Here is a 26,928-nt window from a genome sequence, read left to right on the forward strand (position 1 = left end):
CCAACCGGACTGAGGAATTATAAATCTTTCCCACGGGTAGACATAACAGACGATTTGAGTGACATTGTACACAGCAACTGAAGATTCAGAGTTGGAAGGGGGAGGGACGAAGTTCTATTTCCGATTTGAAATACTTTCGCTTTAGAGTCTTCTTGCCGCGTCTTGCTGTGAGAACGAGGAGATTTTGTAGAAGGACCGAATGTCTTTAAAGGCTTTACTAGAGGACTCTTGAAACTTGATGGTCTGTGTTACACTAATACTGCCCGCCTATACTCCACAGGGAACCATGGATTACAAAAGACTGGAGGAACTGTTGATGCAGCACACTGAAACACTCAACAACCAAATTCAACAACGGATAGAACAAATGTCCCAACTACTTGACCAGAAACTTGACAATCTTTTGATCGAGATTAAGACAATTAAAGACCAGGTGAAGGTGTTAAAAACAGACATGAAAAAGATGGAAATTACCATAACAAAAGTGGAGGAGGAACAAAAGGAAATTCGTATGGAAACTAAGGATAATGAGAAACAAATTGGAGATTTACAAACTCAAGGAGAGATTTTAAAGGACCAGATTGCATTTTTGGATATGAAATCGAGAGAATCCAATCTATGAATACGCAATCTTGCGGAAAAATTTGGAGACACTAGAGGGACGATGATAAAGTCACTTGCTGACATTTTTCATTTAAATGAACAGAAATTGAATTATGCAATAGACAAAATATACAGAGTTCCCTTGTCGCCAAAAATGCAGAAATTAACACCTAGAGAGATTGTGATTGCCTTTCATGATCTCAGAATGAAGAATACAATTATGCAAATCCAATATGATAGTCCTTTTTTGGTAGATGGATTATCATTAATATTGCTAAAAGATATATCTCGTCACTTGGTTGCAAAGAGGATTTCACAATGATACTGAGGAAAAATAGAATAAGATACGCCTGGCTAACACCACAAGGGCTTACTTTCATCTACAAACAGAGCAGATGTGCGGTCAACTCACTAGCAGAGGCTGAAAGATTTCTATCAAGAAATACAGAACTGACAGATCCCACTCAAGGAAGAGACCAAGAAGAAATACGACGGGATGAAAACTCATCTGGGCCAGATGCAGTAACTGGTCACCATGGATGCCAAGAGATTACGTTAAGAAAGCAAGAAAAAACCAACAGAAACCCCCGACAGAAAAAGTCGTTTAAAAAGAAGGGATAAAGAGTCGGAGGGTACTGAAATGTTGGGAATAAGGGGAGGTGCAGGGAAATAACGAGTTTTTGTTTTGTTTTTTTATTTTATTTACTTGATAATGTAAAGAATATATAGTTCTATCCTTGTTTTTGGAGTAATTATGTAACCTAATAGTATTTTAAATTTTTTAATGCTAATTGAATATATTAGAGATTGGGTTACTAAGTAATGGAGTATATATGGACACTAGAAAGAAATAGACAATTTTAAATAAATATATACTAGCTCAGAAGGAATAGATAAATACTAAAATTAAGGAGTAATCTGATTAAGAATGGGTTAGAGGAAGTTGGGGGGGGGAAGTTCAAATTATTATATGTATTTGATTAAGAAGGTATGCATTAAGTTATGCATTATTATTCATAAATATATGGAAAAATAAGCTATATGGAATTCCGAATAAGAAATGTATTATTTTTATGGAAAAAGCAATTAAAAAAAAAATTTTTTTAAGAATACATGCCTAAAAGGAAAAGTTCCATGCAAGCAGTGGAAAAGCAACTGGTGGTTCCTGAAGCATTTAGGAAGGAGGTCTTAAGATTGGGTCATGACTTGCCTCCGAATGGCCACTTTGGAGTTAAAAGGACACTTGTCAGAATTAGTTCTGCCTTCTATTGGCCAGATATAGAGATGTTAAGAACTATGTTAGCAGTTGTGAAATTTGCCAAAAGATCGGATATGTTTCTGATCACACAAGGGTTCCCTTAGGAGAAATTCAAATAACTCAAACCCCTTTTTCTGAAGTTCAGATTGATATTCAGGGACCCTTTGTGCCCACCAAGGCTGGAAAGAGATTTGTTTTGGTGATTATTGATAGAACACAGCCACAGCCTCAAGAAATGCTGATGCAACAAATGTGGCTAAAGGTATGTTAGAATTTTGCTCCTCCTATGGGTTTCCACGGGTAGTCACATCAGATCGTGGGGCTGTTTTTGTAAGTAAGTTGATGCAGAAGTTGTATGAAATAGCAGGGGTGACACAGAAGCTGAGTACAACTTATCACCCCCAGTTGAGAAGTGGGGGGGAACCCTTACACGTAGGATGAAGGCCTTTTATACAAAACATCACAGAAGCTGGGATGAATTGCTACCAATGTTAGTAAGTGCCTACAGGGAAGCAGTATATCCCTCTCTGGGAGGGTATTGTCCGAATGAGCTCGTGTTTGGCAGAAAGTTGCCTGCGGTCCTAGAGTTGTTAAAAGGGAACTGGAAGGGAGTGTGGACCCCAGAAATGCCGCAGTCAGTCTCAGATTACTTTGCAAACCTACAAAAGACCTTGCAAAGTGTGAGGCAAATAGCTCACGGGGCTATGTTAGAAGCAAGACAAAAACAGAAGCACTAGTTCGACAAGACCACAAGACCTAGACAATTGCAGGAGGGAAATCTTGCTCTGATTTTGAAATCTGAAGGGGTGGGGAAATTACATTTGCAGTGGAGTGGGCCATTTAAGGTAGTAAAAATATGTGGAGATGGAAATTACCAACTGGAGGACCCTGAAAGGGGTTTGGTCTTTGTTCATATCAACCGCTTTAAAAAGTTTATCAAATGCAAGATCCAGCAAATGTCAGTGGAGGTGTGGCCTGAGGAAGATTTTGACATTCCTGATCTAGTGTAAGAGGCTGGGAAGAGTGAAGGACTGGCAGAAATCCCAATTAGCGAGAGTTTAACAACTAAACAGCGTGCACAGCTGTTGGAGATGTTACAAGATTTTGAAGGTGTGTTCACTAACTGTCCAGAGAGAACTGAGTTAATTATTCATGATCTAGATACCGGAGAGCATCCACTAGTTAGGTGCAATCCTTACCCAGTAAGAGGGCCAATGCAGGAGGTGGTGAAACAGGAGATACAAAAAATGCTTGAGATGGGAGTCATTGAGCCCAGTACATCTGAATGGAGCAGCAAACTTGTGATTGTTCCCAACAAGAAACTGCATAAAGGAGATCCACCACAGTACTGATTGTGTGTGGATTTTAGAAAATTAAATCAATTGTGCAAGACAGACCAATATCCATCACCAGATATAGAGGAGGTTTTAGAAAGAATTGCTAATACTCGTTACATTACAACTCTAGATCTTACATCTGGATTTTGGCAGGTGCCTCTGACAGAAAGAGCTAAAGACAGAACATCCTTTTCTTGCTTTATGGGACAATTTTGCTTTAATGTGCTCCCTTTCAGAATCAACTCAGCTAGTAAGGTGTTCCAGAGGTTAATGGACAATGTATTGCAAGGATTAGACTTTGTAGGTAGCTATCAAGATGACACTGAAGTAATAAGTTCATCATGGCTGTAGCACCTGAACCATCTAAAGGTAGTGCTGCAAAGAATTCAGGATGCAGGACTAACTATCAAACCTTCAAAATGCCAAATTGCTAACAACTCAGTTGTATATCTAGGACATCTAGGATTGGGGGTGGAAAAATTTCACCACAGGCTGTAAAGGTAGAGGCCATTGTTAATTGGCCAGCTCCAGTTACCAAGAAGTAGATATTAAGTTTTTTGGGAGCATGTGGATTTTATAGAAGATTCATCCCTAATTTTTCACATCATGAAAATTTTTTCACATTATGAAAAATTATGTAAAAAAAAATTGTGTAAAAAAAATGTATCGGCGAGAGTACCCTGGACAGCTGAGTGTCAGAAAGCCTTTGATATACTTAAGGCAAGACTTGCTCAGGCTCCTATAATTAAACCACCTGATTATTCCCAAACAATTATTGTACGGACCAATGCCAGTCGTTGTGGACTGGGAGTGGTCCTGTTGCAAAAGGGGAATGATGAGTGCCTCCATCCGGTGGTATGCTTGAGTCATAAACTGCTTCCTAGAGAGCAAAGGTACAGTGTTAACGAACAGGAAGCACTGGGAGTGGTCTGGGGTCTAAACAAACTGAAGACCTACCTAAGAGGTGTACATTTTCAGCTGGAAACAGATCATAGCCCACTTGTTTTCATTCCTAGAATGAAAGAGACGAATGATAGAATCCTAAGATGGGCTCTGTCTCTTCAAGATCTGTCATTCGACATTGTTCACATTAGAGGAAAGGAAAATGTTTTGGCTGATTCCCTTTCAAGATGTTATGCAGAAGTGGAGTGAGGGCAGGAACAGGAGTTGATTTGGGTTCGTATCTTGGAGTTGATACAGCTCAGAAGGATTTGATTTCAAGTAATTAAATAATATTTAATTATTAGAGCTGAGAATGTTACAGGCAAATCCCAATATAGGTTTGTTCGCAGAAAGTGAGATGGGGTACCACTCTTTCTGCGAGGGAGGGTGTAAGGAAGAAGCCATTGAGCAATCCAGCCATGAGAGTTTCACCCCCCAGGGAATCACAGCTGGGATAGTTCTGAGAACAGGTGGAACTAATGAGGAGGCAAGAAGCCAAGCGGTTAAGTGAAAAAGGGAGGTTGCTCCAGAGGGAGGGGTCTTGGTTCGGGATTTTTGTTTGTTCTTCAGTGACTGATAATGAGAAGGAATAAGACCAGCTCTGCGTTGTAAGTAGCGTAGCTTTCTTTTTAAATTGCCTGTAGCTGTGTGAGAGCTTACTTTCTTTTCTGCTCTCTTGGAAACCAATAAACTTGTTTATATCACTTAAGCAAAGGTGCGAGACTCGTCCCTGTGTGGCTCTTCCCTGACCAGAACGAACCTGCAGGCTGGAGGAGAAAAGCCTGAGTATTGGGAAATTACAAGCCCAAAATAAAGGAGGTCTAGGTCTCTCTCTCTTGCTTCTTGCGTTGAGGAGAGACTAGAACCATACACCCCCAGCATCTACTTTTGGTGCAGCACATGGCTGGCCCCCACTCTGCATGAGAAGTGACTTGTGATATTCCGGCAGGTCTGGAGGAGAACCTGGAAATCATGGGCCGCAGTGTCTAATCTGAGAATCTGTGCAAAACCCAAACTCAGGGCATCCTTTACCACCAGGGGAAGGAGGTGTGTCACACACTAAATGAGCTTCAGACCCACAGCTTCTGCCACTGTCCTAATATTTGTGCCATCACCAGTCACCAAATAGCCCATCTATGTCTAGCCATTCCACTGACTGCTTCTTGCAGGTGGCAGACATGTTGGCCACTGTGTACACCTCATCCAGTGCCTCAGAATGGAGCAAAGCCTGGCAGTAGCTGGCCCTGCAGCCCTTCCCACCCTGCCCAACACTAATTGTCCTACCTAGAACATCTTCTGCTTGCCGCCAGTTTGCAGTCAATGAGAATTACGTGTGCTGTGATTGAGAGCAGGTCCATATGTCAGATGTGAAGTGCACAGATCTCTCATGATTGTGGGACAACTGTGCCTACACAAGAAGGGAACCACAGTCCTGCTCAGCTAGGTGTGAGCAGGATTGTGTACCAGGAATGGGCCTTTTGGAGCAGCCTGCAGAACCCAACATCCTCAACTACAGAAAAGGGTACCTGAGCTCAGTGATCATCTCACCAATGAGGTGAGTGACCCTCTTCCCTGCCTGATGCTGGTTAACCTCCAGCACTCTAGTGCCAGCCTCACCAAACATTTCCATCAGATACATGACATCCCTTCTCTCTGGAAAACCTAGAAGTTTTATTTATTTTGTATGTTTTTTTTAAAAAACTTAAACTTTCAACTATGTTTACCAGTTATTAAAACCTAACAGAAATTTCCTTCAGAACCTCCTGCAACAATAACATTTTGTAAAACCTACAGGAACACCCCACAATTCCCTAAAGCCACTCCCCACAAAAAGAGGTGTCTGAGTGGGTGAAGCATTTGCAAGCCAAGAGGGGCATGCCGCCTCCAGGGGCTGTGCTGCCACACCCCTCCTGGGCCAGTGCCCCCTCACAGCCCCTCCGCAGATGGCAATGGAGGCCACTGGGGAGGCAGTCAGCACCAGTGGAAACATGAAGCACTTGAGCCAGGCTTATGCAGGCAAAACAATGAGAAACCACCCTACGAGTCAACGACCCTGAGCCCTAAGAGTCACGTGGCCACTGATCAGATGAGCTACTGGGCCAGGAAAGATAAGCCCTGGCCAAACCTCTCTGCTGTGGCTCAGAGGCTCCTCTTGTGCCTTCTGACTCGCACACACAGTCAGCATTTATTTCCTCAAACAGGTGACACTGTCACCTTGCACCATTTAAGTCTTTTTTCCCTGGGGGATGGGACTGAGCAACTGGTCTTCCAGAAGATCAACATGCCACTACCAACTACCCAGTCCTGGACTTTGAGAGTCAGTGAAGCGAGTGTGTGCCTGCACCCTCTCAGTCTGTGTTTGGGGGAAATGCTCTTCCAAAAACTTAAAACAAGAAGAAAACAGGAAAGTTTGCCAACTTGATTAAAAAGGTAAAGGCAGTCCCCTGTGCAAGCCCTGGGCCATTACTAACCACAGGGTGACATCACATCCTGACGTTTACTAGATAGACATAGTTAATGGGGTGATTTGCCACTGCCTTCCTCAGTCATCTACACTTGACTCCCCAGCAAGTTGGGTACTCATTTTACCAACCTCAGAAGGATGGAAGGCTGAGTCACCCTTGAACCGGCTGCCTGAAACCAATTTCCGTCAGGATCAAACTCAGGTCATGAGCAGAGTTTTGACTGCAGTACTGCAGTTTACCACTCTGTGCCACGGGGCTCCTACTTGATTGGCACTATATAAAATCCACATTCCAAATGGTGTTCTAAAAAGATTTTAAAGTCCTTCAACTGAATCCTAGTAGCTGTGCAGCATGGGAGGATGCTGGTGGGGCTCAGAACCACTCGGCTCAATTCTGTACAGAAAATAAATAAATAGGGTGCCAAAATTGTTGTTCTTGCCACTCAAAGAAAAAAAACCCATACATCTCATTGGAATAAGAGCTGTTAGGAAAGCAGACGAATATCTCAATTAAAATAAGCAGTATCTACAAAAGCACCCAAAATTAAGCTCCTATGTTGGTGTGGTGTTTCTTCATTACAGGGATGGGATGGAACCGGAGCGCAAGGGATGGAGGGGGCAGCTGTAACTCCCGAGGTTCCTTTGGCAAGTCAGGGACAGTATAGACTGCAGAGGAAGGAGAACCCAGGTGCCAGTGGTTGCTCTCGTGTGATTGGCTGTTGGCTTCTTTGCCCTGGAGAAAGCATGGAATTTTATTCCTCATAGGAAACAATGGAGACATCTAGGATGGCCGGGGGCACTTTGTTCAGGAGCCCACAGAATGAGACTCCTTGATCCAATTCACTTGAAACCTGGAGGATGGTCTTTAGTGAACAGGCAGGACCAGGTTCTCTGCAACTTTAGATTGACTTGATGAAAATAGCCACTCCAGCCCATCCCCCCCAAAAAACCCTCCCAGATGGAATAACTGACTAAAAAACTTACAAAATACAAAAAAATACAAAAAAGAAGCTAAAATCCCAAAACGGTACTGAGGACCTGAATAATCTGAAATACTAGTATGGAAACTTTCCAAAATCCAAACACAAAAAATATTGTATTTTTTTCAAGTACACATATCCCCAATTACCGTATATACTTGAAAAGCTCTTACAAGCAAATACTCCAGATCTGCCACTCTAAATCAAAGACACTGGAAAGAAAGTCAGACAAGACACTTAAATGCAGCACAACAGCACAAAACTTAGGAGAAATAAAGATGCTCCTGCAATGAACAGGAAAAGAAAAGCCTCGCAGGTATGAACAAGTTTGCTAGATTTAAGCATGCACAACAAAATCTCTAGCAGAAACATCTCTTTGCAGGATACTGTATTAAAACAAGGCTCCAGGACAGCTCTAAGCAAGAAGCGGGTGGCACTGTGGTACTGCCAAGAAAGGAGACAGAGCCCGCAAATCAAAGAAAAGGCTGCACCTGAGGATGGGTTTGGATATTACCGTATATACTCGTGTATAAGCCGAGTTTTTCAGCCCAAAAAAAGGGCTGAAAAAGCCGAACTCGGCTTATACGCGGGTCAATACGGTAGGGGAGGGGAGGGGGGAGGAGGGAGGAGGGAGGGAGGAACTTACCGCGATCACCGCTGCCGTCGGCCGCACCCAGGAGCCTTTCTCCTGCCAGCAGGGGCCTGGAGGGGCCGGCAGGACGTCCCTGCTGGCCACTCTGCCGCCGCCCAGGCGCCCGGGCGCCTTTCTCCTGCCGGCAGGGTCCTTCCTTGGCCGTCAGGAGGTCCCTGCCGGCTGCTCCGCTGCCGCCCAGGCGCCTTTCTCCTGCCGGCAGGGGCCTGGAGGGGCCGGCAGGAGGTCCCTGCCGGCCGCTCAGGCGCCCGGGTGCGTTCTTTTAGCTGGCAGGGACCTTCCTGGGCTGGCAGGAGGCCCCTGCCGGCTGCGCCGCCGCCACCCACGCGCCCAGGCGCCTTCCTCCGGCCGGCAGGGGCCTGGAAAGGCCTCCTGCCGGCCCAGGAAGGCCGCGCCGCCGCCGATTTGCCGCGTCTCCCGGTAAGTAGGGGGTTCAGGGGCTCTTCCCCCTCCCCCCCTTGGATGGCACTGGGGTCGGGGTGGGTTGGGGTGGGGCTGGAGGGCCCGGGAGGCCGGCGGGAGGGCGACCTGGGGCAGGGGCCCTGCGCTCTAAAATGGCGGCCGCCATTTTAGAGCGCAGCATTGCCGGTAAAGGGAATTTCTTATTGACCCTCGGCTTATACGCGGGTCAATAAGAAATTCCCTTTTCTGGCCTCAAATTTCTGGCCTCAAACTATGCTTTCTATTATATATAACAAAATGGAGGAAAACCATGTTAACAAATAATGTGTGGTCTCTTACACCCCTTTGGAATGAGTTTTAAATGTCATCTGTTTACACAAGCAAATGCTTCAGACCTTACTAAAGTATCCAATTGCCAAGTTACTCCTGAGCCCTGAAAATTGCACTGTCGGGGGGGGGGGGTTGGACACCTTGTTCCCCTCTCCCTCAAAGGGCAGGGTGTTTTTGCACATGCCAATTAAAATGTGATATACATATTTACCTCACAGAAGGCCATTACAGAGTAAGGCAAACAAAGTATAGATTACAAACCAAAGAGGTTGAGCTGAAAAATGCTAAAATTACAAATATATAAATTTTAATAAGGTGCACATATGGATTACAAGCATAAAACTCTTAGTACAGACAAAAACTTACACATTCAATAAATACAAACATGAACAACTGCGATGTACATTCTTTCATTGACCAATATGAGATCCAAAAACAACCAGACGCATCTCGGCCTGGAAAGGCCTTCCTCAGTGGTCAGTATAAAATTATAACTTATCACACATCCTAATAATATAATCATATCATAATGGGCAGTAAGAAATATCTAAAAGCCCTTCTAGTACAGTGAAGCTGACTGTAAATTTCTTCTTATATGTTAAAACCTGGCTTCACTGTCTCACCTTCTGTTGTATTCCGGGCTCTTAAGGATGTGGATACATCAAGCAGTGTATTAGGTCAAAAAAACCAAGTATAGACCCAAATACTGGACACTGGAAGTTCTGTGGTCACTTCAGCATTGCATTTAGTTGTGGGGGCATTTCCAGCAGGTACACTATAGCGATTTGAGTTGCTCAGGCTGACTCACTAACAGGCACATGAAAATTGTTCAGGTACTTCCCAAAGAGCTAGAGCTCCAACGAGGTATTATCTCACTGAAAATGAGGGGTGCAAACATGCCTCCTCATAGCTAAGGTAATATATAGTTAAGGTACTTCCAAGCCACTCAGAAAGCTGTTCCAATAGTTGCTAGCCCCCAAATATTCTGAAAGGAAGACTTCTGGACTTTCTTGGTAAGAATAGGAGAAATGCATACCACTCAAATGGGTGAAGTGTTGCAGAATGCTGAAATCTGGAACATTCACAAACCGTGACACTAGTTATTGGATCAGACTAAAAGGGAGACGAAGGGATACCAGAAGCACACCCCAAAACAATTCCATACCATCCAGAAAGATGGAATTTGGTACACAAAGAGTGCACACTATGCTGACTACTAGACAACATTAAAAGTTGGACATTTTTACAGCTAGAATACAGGGCTTGACATTTACCCCATAATGGTACCAGCATCCCATACAAATGAAAGGAACATCATTTGTGGGATCAGTGCTGGGTTATGTCTTGTGTGCTCTAAATCAGCAGGAATCAGCTCCTGCATTGGAGAGAATGAACATTTGTAACGACCAACAGCTATCCACACTTGCAGAATACAAGATTTGTGGGGTCTCAGAAAGAGAAAGATTTTTCGCATCACCCAACATCCATTAATAAGACATGCTAGAGATTAGACTTGGGAATTTATACAAAACATGTACTGAGCTATGGCCATTTGCCACAAATAAAGTGATCCTCATGTGAGCATGTAACACTGTGTTATACCAAGTCAGACCACTGGTACATCTAGCTGAGGAATAACCTACACTGACTGGCAGTTGCCCGCCAAGATCTCATACAAACCGTCTTTCCTGCTACTTGAGATTCTCTTAATGGGAAATGCCAGGGATTGAATTTAGGACCTTCTGCATCCAATGCATGTGCTCTACCAATAATTTACAAGCAGAGGACCCCCAAGGACATGAGGGGGCATCTCATTTCCCTCCCCCAATATTGTCTCTTTCCCTTCCCTGGTAACCACCATAGCCTCTCTCTTTTCATGCTTCCTTCTTCCCACCCACCAGCCAACCTACCTCTATCTGGCCCCCTGACTTCAGCTTCCCCTGGCAGCCTTTTCCCTGGGAAAACACTAGTCAAGTTATCTGATGCCAGCTGAGCCAGGCCCAGTTGTGCAGTGGGAAACCTGCAAGGACTTGTGGGTGGTACCTCACTCCCCCTGTATCACATTCCCCACACTATTTCCTCTTTCCCTCCTCCTGGCAGCATTCATATCCTTACCTTTCCCTTGCTCCTTCTCACCTACTCCCACCCACCAACCTACGCTTTATTTTCCCCCATCTTCAGTTATATTATTTATCTAATTTATACTTCTACCGTTCTCCACAATGACGACCCAAAGCAGCTGATCTCATTCTCCTCTCCTCCATTTCTCCCCCACAACAACCCTGAGGTAGATTATACTCAGAATGCGTGACTGGCCCAAAGTCACCCAGTCAGCTTCCACAGCAGAGTGAGGATTTGAACCTGGGTCTTCAAGATCACAGTCTGAAATTCTAACCATTATACAGAACTGTCTTTCATGGGGTGGCTGCTGTTGAACAGTAGCAAGTAGCCAGGACTGGGTGACTCATGCAACTCGAGTAGGAGCAAGTGGCCCAGTGACTGCTGCTGGGCCTGGCCTAGAAGAGTTCGCCCTCAAAAGCCAAAATAGCCCTGGAAAGGGCTCCTCTGCCTCACCAACAGAAACTAAGCTTAGAAGGCTGGCAATATTGCTGTGGTTGCCTAGCAACAGCTACTGAGTGGCATCTGTTTCTTTAAGCTACAGGCATTCCCCCCCTCCCATGTTCAGATTTCTGCAATCCTGTGGATTTTCTCAGGTTTGTAGAACGATCTGTCTTGTCTGTCCATAGCTCTCAGACTCTGGATTTAAGTATCCACAGATGGGATCATATTGAGAATTAGATATATTGATTAATGCATGCATATAGCAAGTTTAATTTCTTTTAAAAGTCCAATTTAAACCTCTTCCCAAATAAGCAGCCACTCAGCAAACAGAAATACACAAAGGATAGTTACAGATCTGCATCATTTGCAGTCAGACCATGACTGTAATTAAACTATTAAATTTACATGACCTCACAAAGTTTTTTAGGTCTGACTTGCACAGCATCCCTCTTATTCTTCAATACTCCTAGTGGTCAGCATTATTTCTACTTTTAGAGATTGAGAGCTAAGGCTGAAAAAATCGTCTTGCCGAAGCCCCTCAGCTTATCTATGGCAGCAAATTTATTTCAGTTCAGGTCTCCTGGAGTGCCAATTCAAAATACTCAGTACAGAAGGAAAGTCTCACAGCTCAAGTGATGGGGGAAATTAATTTTCCCCACATTTTAAATACTTTATAAAATGTTAGTTCATTCCTCCCCATCAAGACTGGTACCCTAAATACATTTCATTTGAATCCCTATTAAAGTCAGGGGAGCTTATTTCAAAGCAAGAAATTAAGATCAAACTAAAAGGAAACACTGATAATACCATAGATAGTAATTTTCAAATTTTTGCAGAAAAAGTTAATGCACATATTTAACAATGAAATTACACACATGTATTGACTCCTAAATGCTTCCAACACAAACACTGCTAAAATATTGTCGAAGGCTTTCACGGTCAGAGTTCATTGGTTCTTGTGGGTTATCCGGGCTGTGTGACCGTGGTCTTGGTATTTTCTTTCCTCACGTTTCGCCAGCAGCTGTGGCAGGCATCTTCAGAGGAGTAACACTGAAGGACTGTCCTTCAGTGTTAATCCTCTGAAGATGCCTGCCACAGCTGCTGGCGAAACGTCAGGAAAGAAAATACCAAGACCACGGTCACACAGCCCGGATAACCTACAAGAACCACTGCTAAAATAGTTAATACGAGGCAAGTTAATCAGTTTCAGCAGCTAACCTGAATTGTGGCACCCACAGTAGTAACATGAAGGCAGAAAAAAATCACTCAACTAAATTTAAGCTCCTTCTGTTGTCTGAAAACCACTGTGGAAAAACAGGCAACCTGTGCACATATACTGAACTACACTGGAAAAAAATCCAAACAACTGCTCTTCCTATAAACAGCTTCCAAACTTCCATAGCCTCAGGCTAAGAAATGCTTCCTGTTTCCATCATAAGTAAAGATTGCTTTCAATTGCTCTCTGTTTCAAAACATCAGCCCCTTCTCAAAGTCCATTCAGAAAAGTTTCCCAGTTATTTCCCTGCACCCAAATTCAACCCCCAAATGTCAGTTTATTCAGATAATCCCTTTGATCACACACAGGATTCCTTCATTCTCCCCACACATACACAAGTGTCTCTCCTATCAGTGCAGCTTTACTGTGCTCGGAGGACTCTCCACCTCCCTTCAGATCTGCAATATATGCCTCATTTGTTTCCAATCCCACCCAAGGGTCTCCTGCTCCCAGGAGTGGAGCATCCGTGTATCCACGTCAACTTCCTTCATCCCACAGAGCTTCCAACTCCTACAGGAGAACAATGTGTCCAAACTGCTTTCCCCTTACATCAATCTGAAAGACCCTCTATTTTTGCAACCCATAGAATGGCATTTGAGAAACCCACAAGGTACACATACTTTCGCCTGAACCTTGCAGAAGAGTGAACTTGGGAAAGCCTGTTCCTCGACACTCTCTACCAACAAGGCTCCCTATCTGCATGCCACTCTACTCCAGGCCCATCATCCTACAAGAGATAAACTGCATCGTACCCTGCTTCTTGCTCATCTCACTAAAGGAAGACCCAACTCCAAATCCACACACCCCCAAAAGCCATCAGCAATGTCCATGGAAATAAACCCACTAGAATCCACTGCACCCATTCCTCAACCCACCCTATCACCGCCATGCTCCCAGGGAACAGACTCCAAAGCACTCTCAGGAGATCCCAGGGAATGCATCCTACACCACATAAACTACAAGGCAACGCCTAGGTGTTTCGTCTAATTTCCCTATAAGCCATTCAGAAAGGAGGAGTCCCTCAGAAGTTCAAGCCCGGTCCCAGCCTTCTTTCCATGCCACAGAATCATAGAGTTGGAAGGGACCACCAGGGCCATCTAGTCCGACCCCCTGCACAATGCAGGAAATTCACAACTACCTCCCCCACACACCCCCAGTGACCCCTATTCCTGACCCAGAAGATGGCCAAGATGCCTTCTCTCACACAGAATCACAGAGTTGGAAGGGACCCCCAGAAACAGAGCAAAGGATCCCCACCCCACCCCACCCACAGTTGCCCAGCAGTATCCACCACGGGTACCCCAGTCCCTTCGCTGTCACTTCACCTCCTCGGGAGCTGAGCCCCGCCCTCCAGCAACGGCCTCCCCCATCAGAGATGAGCAACGAAGCCTCCCCCACCTGCTCCATCCCACACGGACAGAGAACACCACCGCAGCTCAGAGGAAGGAGACGAGCCCCCTCCCCTCCCCTCCGCACCAAGGGACAACATTATACAAGATCTCTCCACCACCACCCCCCACACCCAAAACTGTCCCAGTCATTTTGTTTCTCCAACAGAAATGGAGCCCCAGAGCACCAATGCATCTTGCAAGGCATCGCAGCCCCTGCTTCGGGATGGCAAGGGGGGCGGCAGCATCCCTCTCCTCCCACGCCGAAGCAAGAAGAGGGGGCGGCACACGCACGCCCTGCCACCACGGGCCCGGGACCCCAGCCCCAACAGCAGAGCCCTCCGCCGAGGGGCGCCCCGGACTCCCCCCAGCAGAGGCACCCCCAAGGCCACAGGGGACGGCTCCCCCCCCCGCGCAAGCAGGCCCAGCCCCCTCCTAAATGACCCCCCAGGACCGTTACCTGCTCGTCGAAGCGGTTCACCACGGCCTGCACCCACTCCACCGGCTTATGGGCCGCCATGTCCCGCCGCCCACCCAGCCAGGAGGGGGAGGGTCTCGGCGCCCCCTTCCCCTCGGCCCGATCCGCCGCCGAGCTCTCAGCTGCCTTCCTCTTCCTCGGCCATCAGGGCCCGCGAGCCTCCATGACACCACGCCGGAAGCGGGAGCGCGCCCGCCCCCAACACCAGGCCGGGCCGCCGGGAGAGGGGGAGGCCAGCGCGGCGCATGCGCCGAGGGCCAGGCGGCGGAAGACGGGGAGGGAGCGCGGGGGCGCGCACGCGCAGATGGAACTGAGAGAGCCAGGGAAGCCGAAGGGCAGCGCGCATGTGGGGAGAGAGAGACTGGGAACGGAGAGGGGTGGTAAGGCGCATGCGTCGTAGGCGGCCCTCTGGGATGGGAACGCGTGTGTGAGTGCCGAGAGAAGAAGGTAAGGGAGGGAGACTCGGCGCATGCGCCTTAAGCTGGCGGAAAAAGGGAGGTGAAGCGCATGCGTATAAAAGCGCAGAGGCGCCAAAAGCCTGCGATAATAGAGAGAAAAAGATAATCAGAGCGAAGACAAATCAGAAGAGTAATACTGCGCACGCGCTTTCAGCAAGACTTGATAATACGCATGCGCAAACATTACGACGAAGCAAACGGGGCGCAGCCTGAGACGTATCGGGGCGGCTGTACGGGAAGAGGGGCGGTGGCGTCCGCCTAAGAAGAGGGCTTGAGGGAGAGCGGGCCGCGCATGCGCAGGTGATCCTTAGAGTGGTTTCTTAAATTGCCAAGTTTTTTTTTTGGGGTAGGGTGTTTTTTTTGTGTGAAATGTGCTAAGCAGGACATGGTTAAACTAAAAGTGTATTAATTTCCGTTGGAGCGGAAATAGGAGTGCTTGTAGGGTTTCATTTATTTATTTAAACACTCTACTTCAGTTTCGTTCCTGTGCTCCATCGGGTGTGCCAGCGATCCCCAGCCACTTTGCATGGGCCAAACGACATGAGAGAATAAATGCAAAAATCAAAAGCCAATTAATACCTTAGGAGCACAAAATAGTGAGCCAGCTTCGACCTAATGGGGCTCTGGGCCCCTGGCTGCTCCCGGCCTCCTTCGGGTTGTCCCCTTGTGCATCTGCATTCCTGCCCACTGAGCATAATGCTCAAGACGAGACCCCCGGGGTGCTGGCAGTGCTACTGGAGCAATGAGAAAAGGCCTTATGTCCGTCCTCATCTTGCAGACCTGCACTGGCGCTAAGCCAAATATGGCCCACATGTCTCTACGCCACTGTTTGCCAAAACAGCAGGACCTTCACAGGTTTTCGACTCTTAAAAGGTTGCCTGCTTCTGGAACAACTGGGTACCAACTGATACTTTCTGAGCCTTGTCAAAGCCATTTTTTGTATAAGCAAGATTGTATTTCACTAGAAACCGAGACAGCATGGTGTAGTAGTTCAGAACAGCGGACTCTACTCTGGAGAACCAGGCTTGAGTCCCAACTCCTCCACATGCAGCCTGCTGGGTGACCTTGGGCCAGTCACAGTTCTCTCTGAACTCTCTCAGCCCTCCTACCTCACACGGTGTCTGTTGTGCGGGGGGGGGGGGATGCAATTATAAGCTGCTTTGATACTCCTTAAGGTAGAGAGAAGTGGGGTATAAATTCTTTATGTTGCAGAGTAAAAACAAAAGGCAGAATTGGGGACCATCTAAAACTAACAAATTGATTGTGAGATAAGCTTTTATCAATGGCAGCCTACTTCATCCAGCCCATGGAGTGCATTGACAGACATGCGTGGGTACAAAACAAAATACAAAATTATGGAGCCAGAAATACAAGAGTCACAGTCTGTGATTTCTTTGCAAAACTTGACCATATTTTTTTTAAAACCCTCTATGTGCTGAACATTTAATTTGGCTTTACTTCAAAGACAATTTATCTTCCCTGTTCTGCTACAGAGCAGCAGTCTGTAATACTGGTTCTTGTAGGTTATCCGGGCTGTGTAACCGTGGTCTTGGTATTCTGTAATACGTTTGTCCACCAGAGGTCAGTAAACGATGACAAAACATTTTCATTTCAAATAATCCGAGGACCGAAGGTTTGACCTGGCTTTATTTTTATAGTTCTTGAGTTTCCTGCATTTTTTTCTGTATTGTTGACATCTAATGACCAAGCTGGACAAGGCACTGTGAGTTCCATGGTCAGAATGAGATCTTCCTGGGGACTTTAATAGAGTAAGATCAGCCATGCAGAGGGCCCCAAATGAGGGTAACATTTGGTGCAGGAGCAGAGGGGATCTTTGTAAACCCTTTTAGCTTTTGGAGGGCTGTGGCTCAGTGATAGAGCATCTGCTTATCATGCAGAAGGTCCCAGGTTCAAAGCAACTAGAAAAGGCAGTCAGAGATTCATCTCCCTCCCGGATTCTGACTCTGTAATAAGCCTCGACTAAGTCCAGTTTGGTAAAAATGTGTCCCTCTTTCAGTTGTCCCAAGAGGTCAGAAATGAGGGGGATGGGATAAGCATTTGTTTGAGTAACAGCATTGGGTTTTCGAAAGTCAATACACAAACACAAATCCCGTTTTCTTATGCACGAAGAAAGCCGGTGCCGAATAGGGCGTGGTGGAGGGTCGGATAAAACCGCGAGCCAAGTTTTTGTCTAAGAATTCGCGGAGCACTGTCCGTTCTGTAGGACTCATAGGATAGATCTTACTTTTTGGCAGTTTTCCATCCCCCACCACTTCAATAGTACAGTCCGTCCGGCGGTGGGGGGGGGTTACACATCACGCTCCTGCACATTAAACACGTCTGTAAAGTCCTGATATTTGGACGGCACTTGGGTCGGACTGGGGGTGTCTGAGGCCAGAGCAGGAGTTGGTTTGCTTACGGTTTTAATGGCCACTTCATATCTGTGTAACTCACACAGCGGGCTATTGAACGTTAAAGTCTCAGCTTCCCAGTCTATGGTGGGACTGTGTCCTTTGAGACAATTTGCGCCTAGCACCACAGCATATCGAACATTGGGCACAATAGTAAAGTTAATTTGTTCCCAATGGTGGCCAATTCCAATCGCCACTCCGTCAGTGCGACGGTGAAGTGCCCCCCCTGAAATCACTGCCATCCATTTGAGCAAATTGAACAGGTGCTGGCAAAGGGACTGACTTCACTTGGAGCGCCCGGAAGGTGGTTTCGTTAATTAACGAGCGGGAGTCTATTAAGGCTTTAACCTGCAATTGATGACCTTTTCTATAATGTCGTAATATCACATCTACATACACAGTCTCTTCTACTTCACTCACCATGAAAGGAGCCTCGGGTTTCGCAGGAATACCTGCGGAGGTCTGTGGTATCGCTCCCTCTACCGCAGACCCAGTCCGTTTTTTGGCTGTTCGAGGGGAGATTCCAAGTTAAGGGCGGGGGAGTTCCAGTAGTCACCCTCCTCTGAAGAAGCAGAGCTACCCTCCCCAGGAGTAGTAATTGTAATCCTGGACCCCGACGGGTCCACTGGCGAAAGGTCCGTTGTCACTTCTCCGGTGTGCAGAGCTGGGGGCGTTTTTCGTCTTGGAGCGATGCTCTGCTTGGCTGCGGTGCCCCTCCCTCAAGTGCGTCCTCTCCCGCGAGGGGTCCCCTCTGACTGGGGAGTGGGACTCGGAAGTCCCGAACGTGACAGACAAGTGGCAGCGAAGTGACCCATGGCACCGCAAATGAGACAGGCTCCCCTTTGAAACCGCAACGCTCATTCTTGCGGAGGTAGAGCCAGCCTTAGCGGGGCCTGAGGAGCGGCAGGTTTGGGAGGGTTTCTCTGGCTTCCCCCCTCCCTGGCCTGCCATCGGGCAAGGGAAATAAACTGGTGGCGGCTTTCCACTTCCTCCGCCAGTAAAATCCACTCTTCCAAGGTGGCTGGGTCTCGCTGCATGTATGCCCAGTTTAGAATCTCAGGATGCAACGCTGCTCGGAAGTAATGCACCCGGGTAGCTTCAGTCCAATCCACTATTTTGTTAGCGAGTCTTTGGAACTCATCCGCAAACTCTCGGACAGAGGGGGATCCTTGACGGAGTTGTAGGAGGGCCGCTTTGGCCTTCTCCCCTTGAAACGGATCCTCGAAACACCTCCTTAACGCTTGCATGAATTCATTAAGCTACCGTATGGAGCGGACCCGTGTATCAAACTGGAGAACCATCCATTCTGCAGCCTTTCCAGCCAAAAGTGAGGAAACGAACCTTACTCGGCTGTTTTCCGTAGGAAAGGTATGCCCCTGTTCTCTCATATAACTGTCCACTTGGTGTAGAAAACAGGGCAACGCGTCTGCGGAGCCATCAAATGTCACTCGCAAGCGGGGTTGCTTCCACTGCACGATCAGGACCACAGGGGGTGGTGCCGGTGGTTGCCCAGAGGGCAGCTGCCCGGGAGCCGGTTGTACCAGGGCCGGCTGCCCCAGAGCCGGTTGCGCCGGGGGCGGATGCCCCGGAGGCTGTTGCGCTGGGGCCAGCTGCCCCGGAGGCGGTTGCGCCGGAGGTTGCCCTGAAGCCGGCTGCATCGGAGGCTGCTGGCCAAGGGGCTGTTGTCCCGGGACCAGTGCCTGCGCAGGCGCCACTTGAGCTCTCTGTAGGTGACCGTACGCACACATCAACATGTCCATTTGGTTCTGCTACGAGCCATACGATCCAACAGTTCTCGGTTTTGAAACCTCAAGGCATGGATCTCCTCCTCAGCCCCCCCAGTTCGTCGGGCTTGGCTGACTCGGTAGTTCGTATTCCAGTCGCCCTCCTCTGCATACAAGTCCTCCTCATCCGAATATTCCTGTACATCAGGAGCAAAGGTGAGCCGTTGCCTGCACGCCACGTCCCGGGGCAGGCCAGGTTCCGGGGCGCCCAAAGAAAATGAGGGGAAAGACCAGTCCAGTCCCCCACTAACTTTCGACGGTGCTCCAGTTCCTGCTGTCGCCAGCACCCGAGCGGCGGCCGCATCTGCCAACAGTTGCTCCTCCACCCGCCTCCGGTCAGCGAGCGCTTGGTCTGCCTCGAGTTTGGCGATGGCGGCAGCCGTCACAATTGGTTCAGCCGCTTGCTCCAAGAGCATTTGGATTTCCTTGTACTGGCCCAACAGCGGTTGGACCTGTTGAGCCAGGTCCGCAGAGGCAGGACCGAATTCAGGAGTTAGTATCTTTTCGACATCGGCCGCTGTCGCCATGGTTGGTGTGAAATCCACAAGAACCAGGACTGTCTTGCGGCAGTGTTCTGTGCTTCCCGGCGGCATAGGGCGGGATCCGGAACAGTTTGTGGAATGTCTCCCCCCTGAGCCCCCGCCATTGGGAAACAGAATGCAGGTCCTCAATTGGGGCCGCCGACTCCTGTTGCATCCCGCGGAGCACAAGCTCAGCCAACAACCGGGTTAGGAGCGCAAAGTCGTCTTGCGCCAACCGGGCCTCCTCCAGCAAAGTATCTAGCCCCAAAAGGTCATTGCGGGCACATAGATCAGCATCCTGAGTCCTCCAGGGGGTTGCCACTGCCAGGCGACGCCACTGATCAATAACCAGCCTAACCAGGCGGGTGGACTCCGCGTAAGTCCGCTGTGCCTCCTCCAAGATGGTACACAGAAAGTCGGGGTCCTCAGGGAGCTCGTCCTGCACCCCAAACCAAGGAGACGAGTTTCTAGGCGAACCCTCCAGGGCTCCAGCCAAGGTCAACAAGTAAGGATATGACTAGTGTCCTAATGTAAGCTCTAGCCCTGCGGCAAACCCATAAACAGATTCCAGCAGACGGCAAGTCCACGAAAGCAGCTTTATTGGTTAGAATTGACAGGTTTCAGAAGCCATATTCAAAAGGACACTAGTAAGGGGCAAAGGCAAGGTACACAGCATATATGGAAGGGCAAAAGGAGATAACTGGTAACCCAGGCAACCCCCCTCCCAGAGGCAGGAAGGAGTACTTGGCAGTTCCCACAGTATGGGAATCTATGAAGACTAAACACGGGACATAGACTGGCCTTGGACAGAATAGCACAACAGCACCTGGAAGCAGCACAATCAGACTACCGCATACCATCCCCATGGCCTGCTCTGACAGCTCCCAGTGCTCTGTCCTTCATAAGAATGTGATCCTGTGAAGCCTAACCCTGGCCCTTCCCCTACTGCAGCAGCAGATAAACTGAACAGTTTGGACACTGCCTGTATCACGTCGGTTGTTCTCATGCTGTGGCCTGAAGCAAGAGATAAGCAACAACTACAAGGCGTTGCCGTTGAAACAGGAACGGAGCCACTCGCAGGCAATCTGTCCAGACATCGTTCCCACCTGCACCCAACTGTGCCCATGCGACTCAGGATCCAGCCTCTGAGGGAATGAGTGGTGGGGCAGCTGCACATCACCATGGGGATCTCTCATGTGACTCGTGTTCATTAGAGCACATCAAACTGCACACATTTGGCAGTGCAGACTAGATCTAGGAGCTGGAGGGGGGTGTCTGTTGCTGCACTTCAGCCCCCCTAAGACTACCAGACCCTCTGCTCTCCCCAGGTCATCTTCCAAAGAATGCTTCCATTCACTCCTTGTTCAGGTGCATAACTGGCCAAGGAAGTAACATGCCAAAGAATAAGGGGCCTAATTCTATGTGCCAGGCTATGCCAACAGCCAAGCTCCAGTGCCTCTATGCTTGTGGTCTCCAATGGTGGCCCAATGGTGCCCAGCAATGTGTTTCCTGGTGCACACTTTCCTCTTACCCAAAAAGCCAGTCCTGGCTTTCTCTATTCGAGTCCAAAGTGCTTCGGAAGAGCCCAGGAGGCACTGCTGTTGTGTCTGCAGGGAGCACCCATTCACAGCCAACTCTTCTCATCAAAGTGGGATGCTTGGTTTAGAACCTGTTATGTCACATGGGCGATACACGAGTCAGGAGACGGAGTTCCAAAAGTGAACGCTTTATTGAGAACAAGCAGAACAGAACTGGGGAACCATGTCCAGACCCCCCCCCCGCTTATATGCCCGCCTGGCCGGCCTCAGCCACTCCCCCCAAGTCTATGATTGGGCGGTTGGACCCCAGTAGCCAATAGGAACATACAGCTCAGGAGCAAGCTTGGATCCCCTCGCTACATACATAGCACCCCTCCCCCCCTAGACTGAGATACCCGTCTCAGCAGACATAGTTTTTCAGATGGATAGGCCGGGAACGGACCCTCTGCGAGCGGCGAGGTTCCGGTGCAGGGTCCAGCGCGTGCCCCACTGAGGCTGGCGCTGCTCTGGCATTGGGAGTCGGTGGGGCCTCCAGGTTCCCCAGCTGTTCTTGGGACACCTCCGCTGGTTCTCCAACGGCTGGGAGTGCAGCTTATTCCTCTTCTACGCAGGCTCCCAGCGCTGGAGGTTCTGAGGCCCCTGCGGCTACGCTGGGTGATGGCAAGTCCACAAGTCGATGCCTCAGCTGGTCAATGTGGCGCCGCAGGGCTTGCCCCTCCAGGGTGGCCACTCTGTATGAGACTGGTCTGGTTGCTTCCCGGACCGTTGCGGGTACCCACGCTGGTCCAGCGCCATAGTTCTGAGCGTAGACAGGCTCTTCCTGCTCCAGGGACCTTGCAGATGCTAGTGTCTCCCAGCCGAGAGGCCGGTTGGAGGTCAGGTCCGGGTGAAGTCAGTCGAGGAGCAACTTCAGACGGTGGCCCATTAGGAGTTTGGCCGGGCTCCGGCCGGTGGCTGTGCAGGGTGTGACGTGCTGAGTTAGGAGGAAGTCCGCAAGCCTCGCGTCCCAGTCCCCCTGTATTAGCCAACCCAGGGCATCCTTTGTGGCGCGCACCATCCTCTCCGCTTGCCCGTTGGTGGAGGGGTGGAACAGAGCCGACGTTACGTGCCTGATCAGGTTCCGGCCCATGAAGTCCTGGAACTCCACTGACGTGAACTGGGCCCCGTTGTCCAAGATGACCGTGTCCGGCAGGCTGTGCGTTGTGAAGATTTGTCGTAGGGTTTTCACGACCACCCGAGCCATCATGGATGTGACGAGCATGACCTCCAGCCATTTCGAGTAGGAGTCCACAATGATCAGGAATGTTTTCTCCTGGAATGGCCCCGCGAAGTTGATTTGGACCCGGGACCACGGGACATGTGTAGACTCCCAGCGCTGGACCAGGGTGTGCGGCATCTCGAGTCACGACTCTTGGCACATCTGGCAACGCTTGACCCATTCTTCGACCTCCACATCGATACTGGGCCACCACATGTAGCTCCATGCCAGTGCTTTCATCCGGATGTTCCCCAGGTGGCAAGTATGCAGTGCCTCCAGGACCCGGATGCGTAGCTTAGCCAGAATCACGACCCGGTTTCCCCACAGCAGACAGCCCTTGTGTGCCAAGAGTTCGTGCTGGCGGGCGGTGAAGGCCGCTCTGCCAGCCATCCCCTCCACACCCAGTTGAGGACAAGGATGAGGCGATCCTTCGCTAAGTGGGCCGCGATGTCGGAAGCGTGAAGCGGCGGCTCCGTCAGGGTCTCAAGGAGCATCACATCGTGGGCAGTTGCCGGGTCAGGGTCCGTGTTGGAGAGGGGCAGGAGGCTGAGAGCATCTGTGTGGCCGATGCCCCTGCCCGGCTGGTGGAGGAAGGTGAAGGAGTAAGCGTTGAGGAAGATGGACCACCGGAGCATACAGGGGGACAGGATCTGCGGCATCTGGCGGTCCAGGACAATCAGGCCCAGGAGCTGCTTGTGGTCGGTGATGATGAACAGCCGCCCATAGACGTAGTCGTGGAATTTCTTCACGCCGGCCACGACAGCCAACGTCTCCTTGTCGATTTGAGCGTAGTTTCTCTTGGCCGGTGACAAGGTCCTGGAGTAGAAAGTGGTCGGGGCCTCCCGACCATCCAGCATCTGGTGACTGAGGACTGTGCCAATGCCGTAAGGTGAGGCATTGCAGGTCAGGAACACCGGCTTCTGCTCGTCGAAGTGCACGAGCAAAGTGGAGGAGGATAGTAGGCCCTTGGCGGCCTCGAATGCGCTCTGCTGAGACTTACCCCAGGCCCATGGGATGGTCTTGTCCAGGTGATGGTGCAGCGGCTCAGCAACGGACGCCTTGTTGGGCAAGAAGGCATAAAAGTTCAAGAGTCCCAAGAACACCTGGAGTTCCTGTTTGGACGTGGGAGGCGGCGCGTTGTGGATCACCGGACCTTGGAGGGGGTCAGGTGGAGTTTGGGGTGGCGAGGGACCTCAGCAGGGAATAATGCCATACAGTCCACCCTCCAAAGCAGCCATTTTCTCCAGGGGAACTGATCTTGGTCATCAGGAGATCTCCTGGAGGCTTCTCTGCTCTTAGCTGCTTAGTGGGCGCGTGAAACTTCTAACCTCAGAGAGATTATATGAATATGGTAACTTATTGAAGGAGCTTTGACTCCAATTGAAAGGAGAGCTGATGAAGCTGCCCACGGGGTAGTGAAAACTCAAAGCATCCGGACAGCGTTCCTCTCCACCTATCGTCCGTCATCTTTCTCCCGGTTCCTGAGGGAACAATAAGCATATGAACAGTACAAAATTCTAAGAGACTAATAAGTCATTGAATGAGATAAGCCAATATATATATATATATATATTTGTATTTTTGTATTGTATTGTATTGCCTCACATGTACTCATAGTTATTTTCATAAGTTTCCTTTATTAGATTGTATGTAATTTTTTCACTTTTGTCACTAAATTCACTGGCTTATAGAATAAGAGTTTGTATGTCATTTATAGAGCCGTTACTATACTTTCTCTCAGCTTGACTTTTATAGTAAACGTGCCTTTTTTGCTCCAACCTCCAGGTGGGGCCTGGAGATCTCCTGAGATTACAACTGATCTCCAGACCATAGAGATCAGCTCCCCTGGAGAAAAAGGCTACTTTGGAGGGTGGATTATATAGCATTGCAACTTGCAAGGGTCCCTCCCCAAACCCTGCCCTCCCCAGGTTTCCCCCCTCCCCAATCTCCAGTAATTTCCCAACAACTATATGCAGGGTGTAACTCTGCTTAGGATGGCCCTGTGGGTCTTATTGCTAGGAAGTGGGTGTTTCAGGGGTGGAGGTGGCCAAGCCAGCCAACCAGATAGAAGCAGGATAGTTAAAAGCCTAACTGTGGAAAATGTTGTTTGGCTCCCAAGGGCAGCTGTGTTGACTGAAGGAAAGGGGCCAAGGGGCGTCTGGCTGTCTCTCAGCCACCACACACTCTCTGCAATGGGTGTGGGTGGAACTAGAGGAGAAGAAGGGCTTTTATGAAAGCTCTGAGGCCTGCACTCAATATGTAGTGTTATGTTCCCAGAGTCAAAGGACTAAAGTCTTGTGGGACCAACTAACCCAGATCACCCAGGGTACAGACTTCTAAATTTCCTGGCGGGGGGGAGCATGAGCTGAACCTAGTCCAAGCCCATACTTAACAATCTATATCAAATTATTTCAATATGAAATTATTTTTATTTCCAGAAACCCTATACCATCAACAATCATGTGGTTTTAAAATATAATTTTTTACTCATAATATTCTGAATCTTAGTCAAAGAAAGAGGACTCCTTTCCTTTTACCTTTCCTTTTATCCCTTAGAACAGGGGTGGGGAACCTTTTTCCTGCCAAGGGCCATTTGCTCATTTATAACATCATTCGGGGGCCATAACCAGGTGTAGATCTCCCGGTGCGGGGTGGAGGGAGAGGCTAGGTTTGCCAGGTCTCCAGCCACCACCTGGAGGTTGGCAACCACAGGGGAGGCCACGCAGAGAAGGCCTGGAGGGTACCCCCGCCCTCCCAGGCGGGAGGGCAGCCAGCGGTGGGCCCCGAGCAAACAAGTTGCCAGGGGGGTGCAGCCGGCAGCTGATCTGCAGGGAAGGAAGAGAGGAAGGAAGGAAAACAGAGAAATGGAGGGGGAGAAAAGGACAGAAGGAGACAGACAAAGAGACGAGGGAGAGGGGGAGAAAGGAGAAATAGTGACAGAAAAAGAGGAAGAAAAGAGAGAAAAGCCTCCCACACACACACACACACACACCCCTGCACGCTGGCCCTGCGCAACCAGGCCCCAGGCTCCCCGCCTCCCCCAACACACACACACACACGGCAGCACACACAGCCCCTCGCCACCGGCCCAGCCTCCACACCCTCCCACCTCCCCACCCTGAGTTCACAAAAGGCCCTCCAAGCCCGATCGGCTCCTGCATGCATGTTCCACTGCTGGGAGCCACCGGCCTCAAGAGGGGCTTACAGTGTGCAGCCTTACAGGGGGCAGCCTTGGGGGAAGCGTCCCTCCCCTTCCCCCCTCCTCTCGCCGACCAACAGTTGACAAGAGGCGGTCCAAAGGGCGCCGCAGCGCCCCCGCAAGCCGTGGCCACAGGAACACCCTTGGGGAGGGCCGCACTGTGCTTTGCCTCCGCGGCTGGGCCCTGGAGCTCCCGAGGGCCACTGGACATGTCCTCGGGGGCCACATATGGCACCCGGGCCGGACGTTCCCCATCCCTGCCTTAGAAGCTCCTTGATCAATTGATCTTGAGCAGCATATATCTAGTGTTGGAGGAATATAAGGATTGAAACAAATCTTGCCACTGACAGTGTAGCCTTGGGGTCCCTATCGCTTAGTAAAAAAGGCATTATGTCAGTCACAGAGGCATTGGATTTGTATATTAAAAGGGGGGAAATATAGTGCGATCGAAGTTCCTCGTAAAAGCGGCATTCCAAAAGGGCATGGGCTAATGAGTCAATAGAGCCAGAAGAGCAAGAGCAGATCCTGTCTGAGTATGGTATATTCAGAATTCTGCCCTGCATTACCATAGAAGGGTTAGCATTCAATCTAGCCAAGCAAAAAGCTCTACAGAGACGAGGAGTTGTCAGATAATATGTGTAGGCAGGCAGACCACGTGGAGGGGGTATTCCGAAGAACTGGGATGAACAGACGCGATGAGCACGAAAAGTAGTGCGAAAGAGGACTCTGTACAGGGAGAGGAAAGATGTCATGAACTCCTTCACTGAGACAATTTGAGTAAATATTTCATTGGTGTATGAAAGGAAACACTTCCTCCTCTTCTCTTTTCCTCACAACTTAGGCTGAGCATGTGGCAGGCCCAAGGTCCCATAGTGTGCTTCACGCCTAAATGGGGATTTGATCGCTGGTCTCCCCAGTCTTAGACCAACACTCTAACAACTACACCATTCACATACTGAACACTCAGTTTGAATCTCCAAATGCATCTCAGAATCCACTGTAAATGCTGGCTTCTCAGATAACCCTGGCCTGAAAATGTGGGAGCATTTGTTTGGTTCAAGTAGGGTCCAGGACAGCAGAATCACCT

At 49.1% G+C, this 26,928-nt stretch overlaps 1 protein-coding gene across 2 annotated transcripts in view; it reads right to left on the bottom strand.

Moving 5' to 3' along the window:
• Positions 1–14,803, bottom strand: part of NF1 (neurofibromin 1) — a 310,275-nt gene extending 295,472 nt beyond the window's left edge. For both annotated transcript variants that reach the window (XM_056865591.1, XM_056865590.1), the window contains exon 1: positions 14,655–14,803. In XM_056865591.1, the coding sequence (XP_056721569.1) occupies positions 14,655–14,714 (60 nt within the window). In that variant the 5' untranslated portion in view covers positions 14,715–14,803. The remainder of the gene's footprint in view (positions 1–14,654) is intronic.
• Positions 14,804–26,928: the final 12,125 nt, after the last annotated feature.

This window comes from Euleptes europaea, chromosome 19, assembly GCF_029931775.1.
Source record: "Euleptes europaea isolate rEulEur1 chromosome 19, rEulEur1.hap1, whole genome shotgun sequence".
NCBI lineage: Eukaryota > Metazoa > Chordata > Lepidosauria > Squamata > Sphaerodactylidae > Euleptes > Euleptes europaea.